Source organism: Monodon monoceros, unplaced genomic scaffold (genome assembly GCF_005190385.1).
Source record: "Monodon monoceros isolate NGI ecotype Baffin Bay Population unplaced genomic scaffold, NGI_Narwhal_1 Super_Scaffold_12, whole genome shotgun sequence".
Taxonomy (NCBI): domain Eukaryota; kingdom Metazoa; phylum Chordata; class Mammalia; order Artiodactyla; family Monodontidae; genus Monodon; species Monodon monoceros.
The window spans coordinates 29,166,414-29,186,374 of NW_021703768.1; the positions used below are offsets into that span (position 1 = coordinate 29,166,414).

At 43.7% G+C, this 19,961-nt stretch overlaps 1 protein-coding gene across 1 annotated transcript in view; it reads right to left on the minus strand.

The window, feature by feature from the left end:
• Window positions 1–5,225: 5,225 nt before the first annotated feature.
• The window catches only part of AGXT2 (alanine--glyoxylate aminotransferase 2), a 44,342-nt gene continuing 29,606 nt past the window's right edge, over window positions 5,226–19,961 (minus strand). Inside the window, exons 10-14 of the mRNA XM_029219147.1 lie at window positions 17,314–17,446; window positions 15,572–15,663; window positions 14,061–14,210; window positions 9,679–9,777; window positions 5,226–5,902 (exon numbers count right to left, since the gene is read on the minus strand). Of these exons, the coding sequence (XP_029074980.1) occupies window positions 5,795–5,902; window positions 9,679–9,777; window positions 14,061–14,210; window positions 15,572–15,663; window positions 17,314–17,446 (582 nt within the window). The 3' untranslated portion in view covers window positions 5,226–5,794. The remainder of the gene's footprint in view (window positions 5,903–9,678; window positions 9,778–14,060; window positions 14,211–15,571; window positions 15,664–17,313; window positions 17,447–19,961) is intronic.

A 19,961-nucleotide genomic window follows, 5' to 3' on the forward strand; every position in this document is an offset into this window, starting at 1 on the left:
TTTCTTCATTCTATTTCCAAGATTTTGGATCACCTTTACTATCATTACTCTGAATTCTTTTTCAGGTAGACTGCCTATTTCCTCTTCATTTGTTTGGTCTGGTGGGTTTTTACCTTGCTCCTTCATCTGCTGTGTGTTTCTCTCTGTCTTCTCATTTTGCTTAAGTTACTCTGTTTGGGCTCTCCATTTCTCAGGCTGCAGGTTTGTAGTTCCTGTTGTTTTTGGTGTCTGCCCCCAGTGGGTAAGGTTGGTTCAGTGGGTTGTGTAGGCTTCCTGGTGGAGGGGACTGGTGCCTGTGTTCTGGTGGTTGAGGCTGGATGTTGTCTTTCTGGTGGGCAGACCATGTCTGGTGGTGTGTTTTGGGGTGTCTGTGGACTTATTATGATTTTAGGCAGCCTCTCTGCTAATGGGTGGGGCTGTGTTCCTGTCTTGGTAGTTGTTTGGCATGGGGTGTCCAGCACTGTAGCTTGCTGGTCGTTGAGTGGAGCGATGAAGATCTCTGGGAGAGCTTTCGCTGTTTGATATTACATGGGGCTGGGAGGTGTTTGGTGGACCAATGTCCTGAACTCAGCTCTCCCACCTCAGAGGCTCAGGCCTGACACCTGGCCAGAGCACCAAGACCCTGTCAACCACCCGGCTGCAAACATAGAGTCATTTCCAATCTCAGTTCCCAAATGGCTAACTGTTTACTTCAGATGCGTAATTGCTGCCTTAAGCTGTTGGTGGCACTGTGCCACCTATGGGTAAAATGCATACAGCACCATCAGGAGTTAGTCTTTGCCTTTCAGTGAGGGACACTGTGTTAGGCCTGATGTATATGAGGATGGAGAAGACAAGGTCACCTTGCCAGGAGTTTAGAGTTTGGTTAGGAGATAAGATGTATCCACAGGAATCAACATTATCCCAAGATGGTGAGAGCCAAGCGCAACTAAGGAAGTTCTTAGTTCAAAAGGAAAGTGACACTAAGGAAAGAGTTAATATTAATTGAGCAGCTGTCAGTGTATTTGCTTATTTAAATCCTCCCAAGGGATCCATGGGATTATATTATCCTCTTTTTTGGACCCAAGGAAGCTTCAGCTCAGAGAGGTTAATTTGCCCAAAACAAATCAGGTGGAGAGATTGTGCAGGCTCCCTCTGTTGCATGTTGTGTTTTCATTAGTTGCTGTCTGCAATGACCCCCTCCCCCCAGCCAGTTCTTGATTAAATTGTGTTTTTGATGTCTCTCTATGTTCTCCATCCTGGATTACTAGCACTGCTGGTTCTGCCAACACTCCTTACGTCTGTCACCAGTCAGACCAAGCTGACCTACCTTTATCTGAACTAAACCTAAAGGTATTGACATAATTGAGCCTTTGGTTCTGTGTCTTCACTCTTGCTAAGTTAGGTCGCCCTTTTGTTTTTGTTGAGATACTTTGTGGTGTTTTGTTCTAGTATTCCTGTTTTTAATGGGCAAAGCTGCACTATTTTTACTGTTTGTGCCTCAGCTGGAAATGAGGCTTCAGCTTTAATTAACCCGAGCAATCTGCTGCTGCACTGACCAGAGTCTTCAAACCTACCTTTGAAACGTGACTGTGATGCTCTGGAATTAAGTGATGATGAAGTGGACAATGTTGTTGAGATTTAAGTGGGATTTAAAGGTGGAAGAAGGATCAAGTCCTCCCATAGTTTAGAGATACCTTTTGAGGTTACTTTGAATTACTGGAAAGTTAAAAACTACACTGATGTAAAAGATGGAGCTTTAAAACACAAATAAGAGCATAGCTTATTACTGTATTACCAATTTATCAGTGTTATTTTACATCTCTTTATAATTATTATTATTAATGGTATAATCAAAGTTTGATGTTTTCTTTTTTTAATTACTCCCTCCTGAGTGGATTGTCATGTCAAGGGTTTTTAAACAGTTGCTAACATTTTAATATTATATTCTCATTACATGATTAACTGTCAATATGTTCCTTGTGTGGAAAAAGTTTACGTGAGCTGAGTGTTCATTATCTTCACTTCAGGCAGTTTCAACAAGAAAGGAAATAAAGAGCTTGGCAAGCATGTGGGCTTCTTGTCTTATGTAAGCTGGCTTACATCCCACCTCCTGTGGGTAGAGCAGAAAATGGAAGGGCAAGAAATGGTGGTGCTAAACTCCTACCCATGGTTCCAGATGGAAAGAAGTAGGAATCCATCATGTTTATAAACTAGTGAAAGAAATGAATACATGCTCCAAGGCCACAATGTTTGCCCTTTCTGCTCCATACCTCCGATGGCTTACACATTTTAAATCCCCAAATGCTCTTCAAGAAAGAGGAGCAGTTTATCCTGGTCAAAGCACTTAGATAGAGTTATACAAACTTCATAGTCAAGAAATGAGACCTAGGACCTGGCTACATTTCAGAATTCCATTGCTGGCTTTTACTCTACAAAGATTCCAGGAGGTGGGAGACTAACAGGGTGTACTCCTAGATGTATACAAGATCCTGTAGGACTCAGGAAGCCACAAGGAATATGTCCTATGAATTTATCTGAACAATTAAATCCTTCAGCGTCCTTCCTCCAGGACAGGGTGTCCTGGCAGGGATCTTGGCCTAAGCATGAAACCTTTTTTTGTTTTTATTTTAAATTTATATTTTGTTGTTTTCCCTTCATATTTTATTAAATTTCTAAACGGTTATTATAAACATTATTTTCAATGTTTCCCCCTTTTTCTTTTTTAAAATTTATTTGGTTACACCGAGTCTTAGTTGCAGCAGGCATACTCCTTAGTTGTGGCACATGTGCTCCTTAGTTGTGGCCAGCGGGTTCCTTAGTTATGGTATGTGAACTCTTAGTTGCAGCATGCATATGGGATCTAGTTCCCTGACCAGGGATCGAACCTGGGCCCCCTGCACTGGGAGTGTGGAGTCTTAGGCACTGAGCCACCAGGGAAATCCCTCCCCCTTTTTCTTTATCTTGAAAGGAAAGAAATACTGAAAATGGGAAGGCCTTGAAGAATAACAAAGAAGTGTTGCCTTTCTTGTCCAATCTCCCTGATCCCATAATTTTCACTCACAAAGAAGAGCAGAAGAACGTACCAGGTAGAGTGAATTATAGGAGCTAAGAACCAATATACATGACATGAAAGGAACAAAGGGAGTAAAACATGAAAACTTGGTCTGGGGACAAGTTGTGAAGGGTCTTGAATGCCATAATAGTTGGAATTTGGACTTTGTTCCATGAGTAATAGGGAGCCCTCAAAGCTTTCAAAAGATGAGAGATGGGATCATACTTATCCTTTAATTAACTGGCTTTGGAATTAGTGTAGAGAATGGATTGGGAAGGCGTCCAGAATACCAGTTAGGAGGTGGTTGAAATAGTTCAGGAAAGAAGATGACGGCACAAATTAAGGCAGTTTTGGTATAAATGAGCCATATTGGAAAAATTATGTTGGAGAAAGTATTTATGAGACTTTGTCATATGAGAGGCAAAAAGATAACTTGGAGAAAAATAATGCCCTAAATGATGAGCCTGAGAGAAAAGGCTCATTAATCAAGAAGAAATTCATGGTAGGAGAGAAATTTAGTGTGTTTTGTGTTAGAAATGTTGAATTTGAAGTGTCCTTGTGACATCCAAATGAAGGTGTCCAGACAGTTAGAACCTTGGAGTTGGGGTTCAGCAAAAACGTTGAGACTGAAGATGAATATTTGCAAGTCATTGGTATAGTCGAGATAGGGGAAATCTCCTAAGTGGATGAGGTTGCCCATAGGGAGAGGGTCTAGCATGGAGGAAGAGATGGCCCAGGACAGAACCCTGTCGTGGAAGAGTTGCCAGGGGAGACTAAGAAGGTGCCATCTGAGATAAAAGGACCACATTGCAGAAGCCGAGGGAATCAACTCAAGAAAGAGCAGTTGTTGAGAAAGCACATTCAAAGGAAACGTTAAGTTTTGGCCGTAAGGAAGTCACTGGTGGCCTTTTGAGAAGGCACTTGTCAAGGAACGAGAGGCCAGAATGGGGTCTTAGTTGTTGAGGCATGAACGGGAAGCAAGGAAGCATACAGGAGCACAAAGGCTGCTCTTGGGAGACTCTGTAGTGAAGGAAAGAAGGGAAATGTGGCTTGAAGGGAAAAAATTGCTATTTTCATAGTTCTCTAGTTTTTAAGCACTTTTCCATCTGTTAGACTACTTGATTCCCAGTACAACTCAGGAGGAAGGAAGGGCAAGTACTGATCTGCCTGGGAACAAAATGAGGTTAAAAAGAGATTAAAAGTCTTGCCCAAGGTCATCTGTAGCAAATAAATGGGAGAACTGAATTTAGAATTCAGGTTATTTGGCTTGTAATACAATCATCTTTCCACTGCGCCCAGACAGAGCATTTCTAAAGTGTTTGCTCTATTTGGATATTGGATACTAGAGGGCATTAAGCTCCTTCTTATAGGGGTTTTGATCTTATCTGGGGGGTAATGGGGGGCCACCGGAAGGTTTTGTGCAAGAGAAGGACATGTTTAAGTCAATGCCCGAGGGAGACAAATCTGGCAGTGAGGTGTAGGTTATCTTAGCGAAACAGACACCTCAGGGGTAAATCATTAGGAAGTGGCTTCAAACTGGGACACAGCTTAAATAAACATCAAATTACATGCTGAGAAAGTTACTTGCCATTCAGTTCTGTGGATCTTCTGTTTGTGTTAAGGAGAGGGACTCAGCTTGCCAGTATCTTTTTACACCCCTCAAACACTCTGTAAGCTCTTATTTTCCCCCTAAATTCCCTTTTGAACAAAGAGAGAACAAGCCTCAGGCTGAGAACGTCTTCAAGAAACTGTATTTTGCTAGACCTGAATTACATCGTTTTGTGTTCACTCTATTTTATGAGCACTTTCCAGTTGTGACAAGTAGTACTGATTTCTCATCTATTATAATGATAGAAACATTACTATCAAATACATCTAAGTAAAAAAAGTCAGATTAAGGAAAAATATTAAGTCAATTTTAAGACAAATAGTGCATACATATGGGAAAGAAGCACTATGAATGTGCATTCTAATGACTATAAAGTTGGGGAACTTCTGGTCTTGGAGACTATTATAATAGGAGTAACGAGAATTTAGTCCAGGGTGGGATGATGGCAGTGGAAACAAAGGAGGCTCTGATAGACATTTTAGGGGAGTTAGAGGAGAGGACAGTTATCTATGTGGGGTATTTTCTGCATAATTTCCCAGGATGCTTATGGCTGCAATAAGAGAAAACTTAAATGAAAAAGGCTTGTGCAATGCATTGAACTTATTTTCTAACAAGAAGCCCCAAGGTAAGGGGGCTCCAGGATTGGTTAAATCAGTGGCCCTTTGACATCACTAAGGACTCAGCTTCGCTCCACCTTCCAACCTCAGCAAATAAGCTCTGTCCTCAGGGCCGCAAAGTGGCTGACGGTGGTTGGAGCAGTCCTATCCTGACATCTGATGCTTCAATGCAAGACGAACACATCTCTTCGGGAGATGAAGAGAAGAGGATGAAGAAATCTTTTCTTGAAGGCACCTCCACCAAAAGATTTTCCTGCAGGAATCATGTCACATATCAGGTGTAAACATTCACCGCAAAGGAGAATAAAATTAGCATAACTAATCTAGACTAATTAGGATTTATTCTCTGAGCTAGGGATACAGATCCTTTCCTGCGGGATGGCTTTCTCAAGGTAACAGGAGCTCCATTAACAAATATGGCCGGTAGGCAGTCAACCATTTACAACTTATACCAGTGGTTCTGAAATTTCTCGAATTAACCCTTGAACATAAGTGGGAAGTTCTTGAGGCTTGTGGTTCTTTATTTTCAAAAAATTATTTGTCTTGGCTCTCCATGTGTTGGATGAAGGCAGAACGGAATACTTCCACTGCAAAATCAACCTCTGGTTTAGTGATGCACATCGAGGGTGCGATGCGGAATGTCTGAGGAGATAAAGGAAAATAGAGCAACGGATCATCATAGAATCAACTACGACTTCAAGGAAATGCATTAGATTAAGAATCGAACACCTTGTTTTCATGACATTCCTTATATTTCCCTCAAGGGTTCGTCTCCTCCCTCTCCAGTGCTGTATCCAGGCCATTCATCCTCTAGTCTCAAAAATTCTGGTACCATCCGCTCGGCCCCTTTTCCTTTTTGTCACCTGCTGACCTCCTGGTCCTTCCACCACCTCCACTGAGGTCTTAGGCCTCTATCTACCCTCCGTTTCTGCCATCACCGAGGTTGCCTTCTGTGGCCCTGTGTGCAGCCCAACAAACTAGCGTCTCAGTTTCTTGATCGCCACGACGCCAGGAACCTTCATCTGTACCCACTCACACCCCAGGCCAGCACCACGGGCCTCCTCTTCACTAGGGGTTCTTCCATTTCTGATTCCCACTGCATCTGCCTTTCCCATGAAAACTTCAGTCTCCTCCTCCCTCCATGATCTTCAGGTCCGTCACCCCACTCAGATCTCGTCCTCCTGTTCCTACCCAGCTTGGAGCACAGGCTTGAGGACATGAACCCCTCTCTCACCTGCCCCCTCACTCTGCTTGCCTTCCTACCCTTCCACTGCTGCACACACACAGCAAAGTCCCAGGTCCCATCAAAGCTCTAATAGAACTGTTTTGCTCCAACATAGAGAGCTGAGAAGTGGGAAAGAAAATCACACCGCTGGTGGACAGACACCACAAGGAATGCAGGGTCCTACTTCTGCTGGTGTCCTAAATGTTCAGGTCCTCTCGCCTTTGCCATTCTAATTTCCATTCCTCTCACTTTCCTCACTCAGTTCCTACACCCCTCACTCTGTTTCATAGACAGTCTTGCCTCATGCTCCTCAGACACTGTCAAGCAAGACCTTTCTATAAACTTGCTTGCTCCCACGTGCATTCTTATATCCTAGGCTGAAGGTTCAAGGAACAAACCATCTATGACATAACTCCAAATTTTCTACCTGTGCGTTTGGCCCTTGCTTCTCCCATCACCTTCCCTCCAGGAAATAACCCTGCATTCTCTTGCATCTTCACCTTCTCCTCAACTTCCCCTCAGCCTATAAACAAGCAGGCTTTGGGCTTCCCCAGTGGCGCAGTGGTTGAGAGTCTGCCTGCCGATGTAGGGGACATGGGTTCATGCCCCGGTCCGGGAAGATCCCACATGCCGCGGAGCGGCTGGGCCTGTGAGCCATGGCCGCTGAGCCTGCGCGTCCGGAGCCTGTGCTCCGCAACGGGAGAGGCCACAACAGTGAGAGGCCCAAGTACCGCAAAAACAAACAAACAAACAAAAACAAAAAACAAAACAAAAAAAACAAGCAGGCTTACAGCTCTCATAATCTAAATCCAAACCACACATAAAATCACAGATAAATATGTGTTGACCCTCCTGGTCTCTTCCAGCTACCATACAAATACTATCCTTCCTTTCATCAAACTTATAAGAATAAAAGGACTGGTTGATGCTATTGGCCATTATTTTCCACTCTGCCTTCCCTCTATTCACATCTCAACTCATTGCAGCCTGGTTTGTGTCCCATCAACCTTCTGACCCCACCCTGGGGAATCCGACGGGCACGTTCCAGCCCTCATCCTTTCTGGCCTTCTCCTGCATTTGGCACTTCTGTCACTCCCCCTTCCAGAACCTCCCCACACTCTGGCTCCCATGACTCCACACCCTCCTAGCTCTCCTCACAGCTCTCCACCCATTTTGTGTCTCCATCTGGGTACCTCTTATTCCACCTGCCCTTTAAAAGTTGACGTGACCCAGGTGTCTATCCTCATCCCTCTGCATTTCGCATCTAGACTCCCTTCCCAGGAGATTTCCTCCTCTCCCCACTTCTATGCTGATGACCCCCAAATCGTGATCCTCACCTCGATTCTTTCCTCTGAGCTACAGACTTGTCTATAGATAGAAGGAGAGCAAGTTCATAGCAGCACTCATCCCTTTATACCCAAGTCCTGGGCATTTCACTGCCACATTGCTCTCTGGATGTCTCCTCTATCCCTATGGCTGCTGGTCAAGTTCAGACAGCATCATTAGCCTCCACCTGGACTCCCGGCCTCCAGTCTCGTCCCCTCGGGTTTACTCTCCTCCGAGGACAGATTCAGAAATCAGACTGCCTGAATTTGGATCCTGGTTCTGCCACTTACTAACTGTGTGACTTGGGCAATTTACCTAGCCTCTCTGTGCCTCTTTTTCTTCATCTGTAAAATAAGGATAAGAGTACTTATTTCATAGGTGTGTTGAGAGCATTAAATGAGTCAACATATGAAAAGCATTTAGAACAGTGTATACTATCCGTTCGTATGGTTATCGGCAAGCTTACTAGACTGTATTATCATTTTCTGTTTAAGTCTTTCTCCTCTGCCAGTTCCATGGAGGGAGGGACAGCTCTTATTCCTCATTGTAGCTCTAGTATCCAGCCAAGCAGTGGCTGCTGAGGACTCAAGTGTGTGCCGGACGGCTAAGGACTAGCTAAGCAAGTAAACAATGAATTGTTTTCTGTCTTTATAAGTAGCCCGTCTTAGGATTTTGAATCATTAACTTACTCTGTCTGATTCATATAGAAAAATATCTGGGACCAGGACTAGAAAAAACTCAGCATTTCCCAGCAAAAGCGCTCATTCTGGTTTTGTTTGCTATGGTTTGGTTTGGGCTGGAAGAGCTTTCAGTCTGTTTGTTCACAGGCTGAGGGGAAGTTGAAATAAACTGCAGAAACAAGAGAACACAGACCTGTTTCACTAAGTGGAGGGTCAAGAGCACGGAGAGACATCTGATTCTCTAACCTTTAGGAAAGGAGGTGGGAAAAGCCTCGGGGGACAGATGAGCTTCTATAGGGATCTTGCCTAACAGCTTCCATTTTCTCTGTGAAGCACCAGGCGAGGGTGTTCGCTGAAATCAAGTGAGAGGCAGCAGTGAAGGAGGGAAACTAGGAAGAATGACGCATATTTAAAACGGGAGAGAAGGATGCCGAAGGCCAAGAACAAAGTAGGGGATGAGTAGGAGTGACCCTACATCTTAAATCTCGGCCCCGGAGCGAATCCCTGGAGAGGGTCCTGCTGTTGTGACGGATGGAGGAGCAGATCACTTTACAGTAGCAGCCCATGCCCATGGCAGGGCCACACCAGGGTCCCGACCGTGGGGCTTGTACTTGGCTTTCCCAGGAAGGGGGCGGGGAGAGCTTGTCCTCTGCCTCTGCCAGCCTGAGAGTGAAGGGCACTGGGAGTGGCTGATTTTGAGTTCTGCATTAGGGACCTGGCCAGGCTGCCAGCACCATGACGTTGCTCCTGGCCACAGCGGCCACTAAGGCTTAGCCGGCTTGCGGGTCACAGAGTCAGAGCCCAGGGCTGAGTTAAAAAAGACTAGGACTGAGTTTCAGAGGTTAGAACTAATTCACACGTGAGACAAACTGGGTACGCATGACTGTTATGACACTATTATGACCTGTCGTGTAAGTCCTCTGCTTTGTCTGTGCTGCTTTTTCTGCCTCCTTAGACTGTCCTCTGTGTTTATTCCCTGCCGAGCCGCGGTAACCAAACCATTTCACACAGCGCCCTCTAGTGGCCCGAGGGCTTCACTGTCCCTTTCTTTTGAAAACGTGTGAGCGCTAAGCCTAGAGGAAGCGGAACTGGGTCCCCCAGCATAAGGGTGAAGAAAATGGGCCAGCACTGGGACCTCAGGGAGATGCCTACCTAAAGTGATAGGTAAAGGCCAGCCTTCTTGTTACCTGAGAAAAAGTGCCACCCCTGCCAATCAGAAGCCCCATGCGTTTGCAGTCCTGGTGGATTTGATTTACTTCTTCACGGGGAAGAGGCTGGCGGCTCGTCTGCAAATACATTTTAAAAATATTTGGCATTTGAATGATTCAAGACATTATTTCTAAGAGGAATAAAAAGCAACCCAAGCAATCAATGCTCTTCTCTCCCTCTCAACCCCTCTCCCCCAGTAACTGAATAAAGCTATTCATTGCTGAATTGGATTTCTTTCTGGGGGGGTGTAATTGAAAATATTTGTTTTTATCCCAGTTCATCCCAAATTCCCAAAGACAAGATGAAGCTGAATGCAGACCGTCAGTGAATCCTGGCTCTGCAGTTGGTTACCCTGGGAGCTTGGTTCTTTAATTTGGAGTTTGCTTTATTTATGTTCTTCACTTTGTTTTGTCCATGTAAAAAATTCATTTCAAAGTCCAGGAAATGGCTGTGAAGTTGCACAAGGGCATAAACGGTCCAAGCTTTCTCTGGGCCATAGTATGGCCTGGGCAACTGGGGTGGGTCTGTTTGTCCTCATCTTCCCTGCTTGTGGAATTTGCTCTTTCTCACCCAAGACTTAATCCTCCAGGGTCAGGAAAGGTAAACTCTCTGGAGCCTAGAGGCTGTTTCAGGTCACTTGGCATCTGAAAGTGGTCCCTTCCTGTGGGCCCAGGTATTCCAGTACCCTTTTGATGACACTGGGCTGGAGACTTCTGAGTCTGCGAGCACAAATGCTCCAACTTAGTCAAGTCTGTTGTGAAGCTTTAAGATAAAGAAAATACTATTCAAACTTTCCCACTACTAGATAATGGAGGAACAGGATGGGGAAAAGACCAGCATTTCCTCATTGATCCTAAAATGTCATCCTGCTTGCCCCTTATGTTCTCATGAGGAAAGTCTAAAACATGACAATATAATTTAGGGCTAAACTGTGAAAGCTGGAAAGAAGTCAAATATGGTTTGGGGGATGAGAGGTCAGAGGTCAGAAAGGGTTCCTCAGGGGCAGTTGGGTTGGTGGGCCTTTGTGGCTATCAAGGGTCTGGAGAGGTGGACTTTGTTTGGCTTTTGGCCTGGTCTGGGCCAGCACGCTCCCTGCTCCTTTGTCCATTTTATTACCCACTGGGCTCAACTGCTATGACTAATTGAACATCTTGTAGGCATTCCGAAGAGAAAAGCACGGTCAGAAAAGCTAATGAGGCAAAGCCACAGGACAGCCTGCCCGGGCCCTGTGCTCGAGTCTAAGTCCCAATTACTCCATAATCAAATGGGCATGTTAGTAACTAACCTCTTCTCAGGGATGTAACGTAGCTTCGTGTTTATTTATTTATTTATTTTTTGCTGTTTTTGAGGGATAAATCTTCATTTAAACAATTATAAAAGTAATGCAAGGTTATTGGGAAAAACTCCTGAAAGCGATATGGAAATGCACTAAGTAAAAATGAAACGTTTCCCCTTCTCCAATCCTACTCCTAGGGATACCGCCTGTTGGTAATTAGTGGGAACTAGACACTTTTTCTATGCATATCCATACATTTAAATGCATATTTTTTAAAATGTCATACTTTATAATGTTCTGCAATTTGCTTTGAACAATTTACAATGTATCCCGAACATCTTTCCATGTCAGTGTATTTGGAACTAGTATTCTTTTTTTTTTTTAATTTTATTTAGTTATTTTATTTCTTTTTGGCTGTGTCAGGTCTTAGTTGCAGCACTCAGGATCTTTCGTTAAGTCTCCCGGGCTCTTCGTTGTGGTGCACGACTTCTCTCTAGTTGTGGCTTGGGGGTTTTCTCTCTGTAGTTGTGGCGCGCGGGCTCCAGAGTGCGTGCGCTCTGTAGTTTGCGGCACGCAGGCTCTCTAGTTGAGACGTGCGAGCTCGGTAGTTGTGGTGCACGGGCTTAGCTGCCCTGCAGCATGTGGGATCTTAGTTCCCTGACCAGGGATCAAACCTGTGTCCTCTGCATTGTAAAGTGGATTCTTTACCATTGGATCACCAGGGAAGTCCCTGGACCTAGTCTTCTTAAAGATTACCTAGTATTTTGTTGTTTGTTGGTAGGGCAATTTGTTTAATCTCTTATTTTTGGACATTTATGTTATTTTCCATTTTTGTTTATGATCATAAGGAATGCTGCAAACATCCCCACTCATTTATATCTTTACACACTTCTGTGAATATTTCTTTAGGACACATCACTCTAAGTGGAATGGCTAGGTCAAAATGTATACATTTAAAATTTTGATAGATACAGACAAATTTCTGTCCAAAGGGCTGTATCCAATTCACATCCTTACTAACTGCTCATGGGAGTTTTGATTCTGGGTTATACTGTATAGCATTAAAGCCAAGTTCTGAGCTGTTTTAATTACATGAATGTGGTCTGAAGTGTTGCAGGGGCCGGAAATCAATCAACAAACATGGATAAAGCACTCACCATCTGTGTATTTCCTGGCCTCAAGAGTGTACAGTTTATTTAGGAAAAGAAGGTATTTATACGTGAAAACCGAGTCAACAAATACATGATTTGAAAGAGCCTTTCAAAGGAGCTCTTTAGATGGTGAGTGTGAGAGAGATTTTCTGAAGGCTGCAGCCCCTTCTACGGGAGAAGCAAAGGCAAGCTTCAGAAGGAGATGTGGTGAGGAGTTGGATCTTGAAAAGGCCTAGGATTCCCATAGCTAGAGACAGAGAGGAGAGGACTGTATTCCATGCTTAGGGAAAAGTTTGAGCGATCTTTGGATGTAGGAAAGTGAACGGTATTGAGGGGACAATGAATAGAATTAAGGAATGGAGAAGCTCTTTCAGAGCCCGTGCTTAAAACTACTGAAGGGCAGGAGGAAGAGAAAAAGAGCTCATTCTATACATACTATTTTATAGCCTGCTTAATTTTTTCCGTAATACAGTTTGCACATCTTTCCATGTCACATGTATTTCTGTGCCATGTAGTATGGACGTACCATCCTTTAGCTTGCTCTGTATCAATGGGATTCTGATGTTTTACCATGACAACTCAAGTTCTGAAGAGCATCTCTGTTCACACGTCTTGGAGTACACAGAAGTTGGCTTTGGATTAGTGGGAAGGGGACCAACGCCTCCTCTTTCACTGGGCTTTCTTTGGTGGAGTCTGGGCTTTGAGGCATCTAGGTATCCTCGAGGGACCTCTTGTGGGGGGGAACTGGAATGGACTCTTCTGAGCCTTAAAACAGCCCTTGATGGAGCCCCAAGCTGAAGGTATGTTACGGCCTGCGAGCCAGAGGGCCTAGTCTCATGTTACTCTTATTTTCCTGCTGTCTTCCCTTAGCTTTCAAATCTGGTTCAAACGTTCCTGCTTTTCACTGGCTCTGCTGTGTCGTACTAATGGGAGAGTGTTATATCCATGGTCTAGTCTGAATATTGAGAGAACTGAACACAGTCCTTCTAAACTAGGGTGGTGTAATGACAGCCAACAGCAAGAAGTCACCCACGGATAAGAATTAGGGTGAAGGGGCTGGTCTGACTATTGATTCCTGTGCCAAGATTCCCCTGCTATCACTCCCCTCAGAGGATCTAGAGTTTGCGTTTATGGAGGATTGGGACAATTTCCTACTGACATGGACAACAGAGGGAAAGATTTGAGAAACAACAGAGGGAAAGATTTGAGAAACAACAGAGGGAAAGATTTGAGAAACACGGCAAAGTAAGAATCAATAAAACTTGACGTTAGAACTAAGGAGAGGGAAGGGGTCACGGATTATCTTGTGGTTTTGAGGCTAGGGAATTGGGAGAACAGTGGAGGGTGAAAAACAGACACAGCGACCTTGCGAAGAATCACTGGCTTAAGGGCAATGCTAAGTTCAATTGTCATATCGAGGTCACCTTGCAGTAGGTCATCAGAAAGTCACATTCCGCCCTTGTTACTTGGGAGATTGAAGTCCATTCACAAACAAATAAACAAATACAAAACCCTATAAATCTTTAGCATCCTCACCCCAAAACAACACCACAACCTTCTCCTGGCCCTTCCCCCTTACTTCCACTAGCTCTCTGTCCCCCTGCCCCTCCCCCAACAATTTCCTCCCTTCCTTATATTTCTAATCCAAAATATTCTAATTCAAAATATTCATTACCATTGCTCTTTGCCTAGTCTGGCAAGAATAACATCAACTCCCTTTTGCAAATGCTCTTCTGCACTCCAGGACTCTCGATGACCAGCTAGCCTGTCCTTCATACTCAACACTCCCGACTCATCTCTAATGAGCTTTGCTCAGTCTTGCTGTCCTTGTGTGCTCTCTTCCTGAGAATGAATGAGCTTGTAGCTGAGGCTTCCTACTTTAACCCTTGCCGCCCCTGAGAAGCTGCAGAGAGAACAGCAGATCACAGCCTACCTTATCCTTCACCATCTCTATTCCTATCATGAGGCCTTTGCCTCGGACGTCTCCAACGATTTCAAATTCATCCCTCAGCTTAGCAAACTTCAGTAACATATAGGTGCCAACTTCCTGGCTGTTTTCTTGTAGATTTTCTTCTTTAATTACCTGTTGAGAGAAAGCCCCAAATGACCTTGCATTAAAAAAGTTTTAAAACGGACTGAGAAACATGGAGAAATAAATGTATGTGACCCTCTTTACAAAAACTTGACCAGACAAATGGAACCCAAAGTCTAGTATGGCCATAACTTGTCCTACAAAAAGATCTGCTGCAGGGAGAAAAAAAATTCATGGTAGAGGGATGCTTCCCCCCTACCCTCCTCATCTTCAGGGGTGGGTAAAAATTTAGGAAAAAATAAAAGAGACGTCTCAGTGTTGAGCTCTTTGGGGGCCCAGAGTCAGGGCACTTGAGATATATATTCAGTAAAAGGATTTTCACCTACTTCCACCCATAGCGGAGACCTGTGATTCCTGACCAAACACAAGCAGTATACTACACTTATAACCAGCTGATAATAACTGCGTGACTCCAGGCAGAACCTGATGTTTTTAAGACCTACTTGTTCACTTAAATCTTCTCTATCTGCTAAATTGGTTGAGGCAACACAGGACTTAGAAAATGTAAGCTGGCAATGTCTACAGAATGAAATAAATGACACATCCTACTTACACTTTCTCATTTTGAGATTTAATCATATTTGAAGATACTTTTTAATTTGTAAGGGCAGCTTTTACTTATTTTTATTGAAAAATAGTTTTAAATTTAATTTTTTTGAATAAGTGAATCACGTGCCTCGTTCAAACATCAGAAAGTACAGAAGCGTAGAGTAGAATGAGCCTCACTGATCCCTGTTCCCCAGCCACCAAGTTTCCTTCCCCACAAACAACCATTGTTATTAATTTCTTGGACATTCTTCCAAAAATATAAGCAAACGCTATTATGCATATAAGCAAGGGCATCTAAAAAATCTTTTCAACAGATGAGACCCCAGGCAAAATCAATGGCCTGGAGCTGAACCACAGCTGAATCACCTTGTTGGAATTGCATAGAACTCACTTGCTCTTTACTCTTTTAATTTATGACAGTACAACAAAAATAAGGAAGCATATACAAGACAGGACCAAAATTAAACTGAAATCAAGGATAGCCATTGGTAAATGTCCATAAAATACCGCTCAAATGACAAAGAAATTTCAGTGCTACCAGCTAGCTAGGGAAATTCTTATATTTCCCATGTGTGTGAGGTTTATTACATATTATTTCATATCCAATACTTGAAGCACACACAGTAGATCTTAAAAAGGGGGAGGGGGCAGAATAATAACTGGAAATCTAACTTAAATTCATGGACTAGGAATTAACTCTTCACTTTAATCATGAAATGTGATAGAATTCTGATAATGTGTGTGTAGTTCTGAGGTAGTTGTTTGGTGAAATGAGTGATGTTGATGCGGTTGCTGGAAAGTACCTCAAGCACCGATGATCCAATGGCACAGGCCATGGGGTTCCCTCCAAAGGTATTGAAGTGAAGCAGGCGTTTAGCCAAAGACTTGGCAATCTCTGGAGGGGGCGGAGAATAACAGTGGATAAAGGGTGACACATTCCTGTCTATAATCTCCCATCATGCATTTGGATTATATTTACCTTCATGTTGTATATGTACGTGTAATATATTTCATGGCGTCCAATTCATTCTTCACTCACCAGATAGTGGATGTTATGGTTGGAATTGTGTCTCTTCCCTCCCCCACCCCAATTCATACGTTGAAGCCCTAACCTGCAATGTGACTGTAATTGAAGGTAGGGCCTTTAAGGAGGTAAGTAAGGTCATAAGGGTGGGGCCCTAATCCAATAGGATTGGTATTCTCCTAAGAAGAAGAGACATCAGAGCCCTTTCTAGCTGTGGAAAAGGACATGTGAGGACACAGCAAGAAGGTGTTCATCTGCAAGAGAGATCTCACCCAAAACCAACTCTGCTCATATCTTGATCTTGGATTTCAGCCTCTAGAACTGTGAGAGAATAAGCCCAAGCTGACTAATACAGTGGATAAGGAAAAATTGCTTATTTATTCAATGAGAAGTTTAATAATAAAAATCTTTAATGTGTTGTATGAATTGAAAAGTACTTTAAAACTTGATTTATGGGAACTTACATGGAACTTTCATTAGCTAAGCCTTTTTTCTATATTCTACTCTTGGGACTAAGAAGGAAATATTTTTTTAAAAATCTCATATCAAGGATTTCATAATATAATTCAAGATTGTTTCAGGGTTAGTATATATTCAGTTCATTATGCTTCACATTCTACATCCACATTTTAGTAACTTTCTTCATTCAATAAAAACACTGAGGGATTCCCTGGTGGCACAGTGGTTGAGAGTCTGCCTGCCGATGCAGGGGACATGCGTTTGTGCCCCGGTCCGGGAAGATCCCACATGCCGTGGAGCGGCTGGGCCCGTGAGCCATGGCCGCTGAGCCTGCACGTCTGGAGCCTGTGCTCCGCAACAGGAGAGGCCCCAACAGTGAGAGGCCTGCGTACTGCAAAAACAAAACAAAACAAAACACTGAGCTCTTACAAGGCACTTAATTATCCTTTGGAGCCTCTCAAGTATGCTTACTATTGGTTGGAAAAACAAATGAAATAATTTTAAGATTTTCAATACTAAATGGTTCATAAAATTCTTTTCTGTAAAACCTCACTAAAATGGGAAATACAGTTAATTCTAATGTTCATTTTATAGAATGTTATAGCAAAGTGAGATTGTATTGTCTTTAGCTGTGTTGTTGATGATCAACAGAGAAAACTATCACCTGGACCTTGAGTCTATAGCTTATTGGTGTGGCAAGACTAGGTCAGGGTATCCTTCAAGAATATGATTCCCTTAGAAACTTCAGCACTGGCTTCAAGTTGTTTAGCAAGGATATCTTGTGTTGTTTTTTTTTTTTTGTGGCACGTTTGCCTAGACATTGTCAGTAGAGTAGAACCCTGCATTTCACTGTGGGTCTGGGAGAATTAGTCTTCTCTACAGCAAGAGCAAAAAGGGCTGGTTTTCTTCTATCTCTTCCACCATCTGGCAGACAGTTTCCCTTTTTCATTGTTTGGGAATCCCATCACTGTCTCTAGCCCACACAAGTTCCCATACACGTGTTTTCTGCCATTGCTGATGCAGGAGACCCAGAAGCAGACAAAAACTGCCTGTAGTTCCTACCTGGAGTTGTCACAACTGCTGCCATGGGAAAGCCATTCCCAATCCCTTTAGCCATGGTGACAATATCCGGCAGGACACCGTGCGTTTGGAAGCCCCAGAAGTGAGAACCCAACCTTCCAAATCCTGTCTGCACCTGTGAAAACAAGTCCCAAATCATTGGAAAGCTTTCAAAGAAATGTTGGTTTTTTCTTGACTCTCTGGTCTCTTCTCTTTTCTCCTCTTCCATCTCCTCCTTCCTAACATCATCATTATCGTCAGTCATCGTCATCACCATCTCATACTATTATGGAGAAAGCACTTATTCTGCACCTGACCTTTTATTTTTATTTTTTTAACATCTTTATTGGGGTATAATTGCTTTACAATGGTGTGTTAGTTTCTGCTTTATAACAAAGTGAATCAGTTATACATATACATATGTTCCCATATCTCTTCCCTCTTGCGTCTCCCTCCCTCCCACCCTCCCTATCCCACCCCTCCAGGCTGCACCTGACCTTTTAGGCACCAAAAGCCGGTTACTAGCATTGTGTGGTTCTAGACATGGTTTTTAACTCCTCTGAATCCATGTTAACTCTGTTGAGTGGAAACAATAGCAATACATCACAGGGCTGCTGTGAGGGTCATATACATAATGCATGTGAAAAAGGTGATTGTGATTAGCAATCCTTGATAAGGATCTCCTATGTGTAAGGCTGTGTCTGCCCCAGGCTGGATGAAGCAGGAGTTACAGTAAGCAAATTGGCGCTGGGGTGCCCACCACCCAGCCCAGACAGGCTGGTTGTCCTCTTCCCTGTGATTTCTTTTTCCTCCTGAGAATTAGTCATGAGGAGGACCCAGCTGAGTCAGTTAAGTCAGGATGGAACTAAGTTGAACTTAGTTGTTTTGTGCATGCTGTTTCCTCTTTCTAGAAAGCCCTCTCCCCGCTTCTTCATCTCACTGACTCCTCTTCTCCTTCAAGACACAGTTTCATCATTATTCGGGATAGGAAGATTCTCCTGAGCCGCGCTAGGGCCCCCACTCAAGGCACCTAAGCTGCCGTCAGAACCTCTCACCTTGGACTACTATCACCAGCATACACATATCTTATTTTTCTCTTTATCCACAATATGTAGCAGAGTGCCTGATAAAAGTAGACACTTAGTGTTTGTAGAATGGATAAAAAAGTGGCGGAAGTGCCTAAGTGAATAAAGCCACACAAACATTTCCATGCAAATTTTCGCCAGAGCCTTTTTGGCGAAGGTTCCTTGATCTCCTTCTGGTTCTCAGTCTCCTGGGCTGTCTATCTCTCTCTCTCTCTACACATACACACATTGCAGGTCTGGGGTAGAGGTGTGGGCACTTGAAGCTGATTCTGAAATGCACTTGAAAGAGCAAGGGTCCTTCTCAGGCTTCCTGATTATTTTCTTGCTCTCTCCAGGGTGCTGCTGCAAAGGCAGATGTTGGGGGTTACAATTAGACGAGAGTGAACAACGTAGGAGAAGAGCTTAGACGTGGGAGTCAGACAGACGTGGGCTCGAATCCTGGGTCTCCGACTTCCTAGTTACAGGCCTCTGGACAAGCTGATGAATTTGCCCAAATGAGATAACGTAGGAAGAGTTCATGGCAAATCCATCCATTTTGCCTTTCTGCCTATCTTAATTTTTCACTTCATCTATCAAAGTACCATCAATGAATGGTGAAAGATCAGACTGCTTGGACAACACGTGAAATTATGTAGGACCATAAACCATGTTTAGCCACCTAGGAAGTATCAGTTCCACAGAATCTTTTAGTTGAACAGAGATGATTTATTCTTTTTTTTTTTTTTTTTTTGGCGGTACGCGGGCCTCTCACTGTTGTGGCCTCTCCCGTTGTGGAGCACAGGCTCCGGACGCGCAGGCTCAGCGGCCATGGCTCACGGGCCCAGCCGCTCCGCGGCATGTGGGATCTTCCCGGACCGGGGCATGAACCCATGTCCCCTGCATCAGCAGGTGGACTCTCAACCACTGCGCCACCAGGGAAGCCCAAGAGATGATTCATTCTAATGTTCATAAACTCAAATGTCTTCAGGGATGAGGAGCATATCGTCTTGAGAGAAGCAGGCTGGGTCTACATCAATGAGTGGGGATGGAACTATGGACGTGCACACCCTGCCTAAAAGCAGTGAATTTAAAATTCAAACCCAGCCCATGCCAGACAAGCAAAGACTGAGTGCCCATCGTGGTCCTAGCAGTGGCCTATTTTTATTCAAATTCCATATTCCTCATTTTAAAGAAGAGAAAGCCAAGGTTAGCTAATTAAGAAGACATGTAAGATCACTGAGTGGCAGCACTGGCCCCACACTCAGGATTTTCTTCTGTTCCCTCATTTTCTGCTATCTTTGTCTTTCTACGCTGCTGTTCTGTCATTCTTTTTTTTTTTTTTATACAGCAGGTTCTTATTAGTCATCAATTTTATACACATCAGTGTATACATGTCAATCCCAATCGCCCAATTCAGCACACACCCCCCCCCACCCCCCGCCGCTTTCCCTGCTTGGTGTCCATACGTTTGTTCTCTACATCTGTGTCTCAATTTCTGCCGGTTCATCTATACCATTTTTCTAGGTTCCACATATATGAGTTAATATGTGATATTTGTTTTTCTCTTTCTGACTTACTTCACTCTGT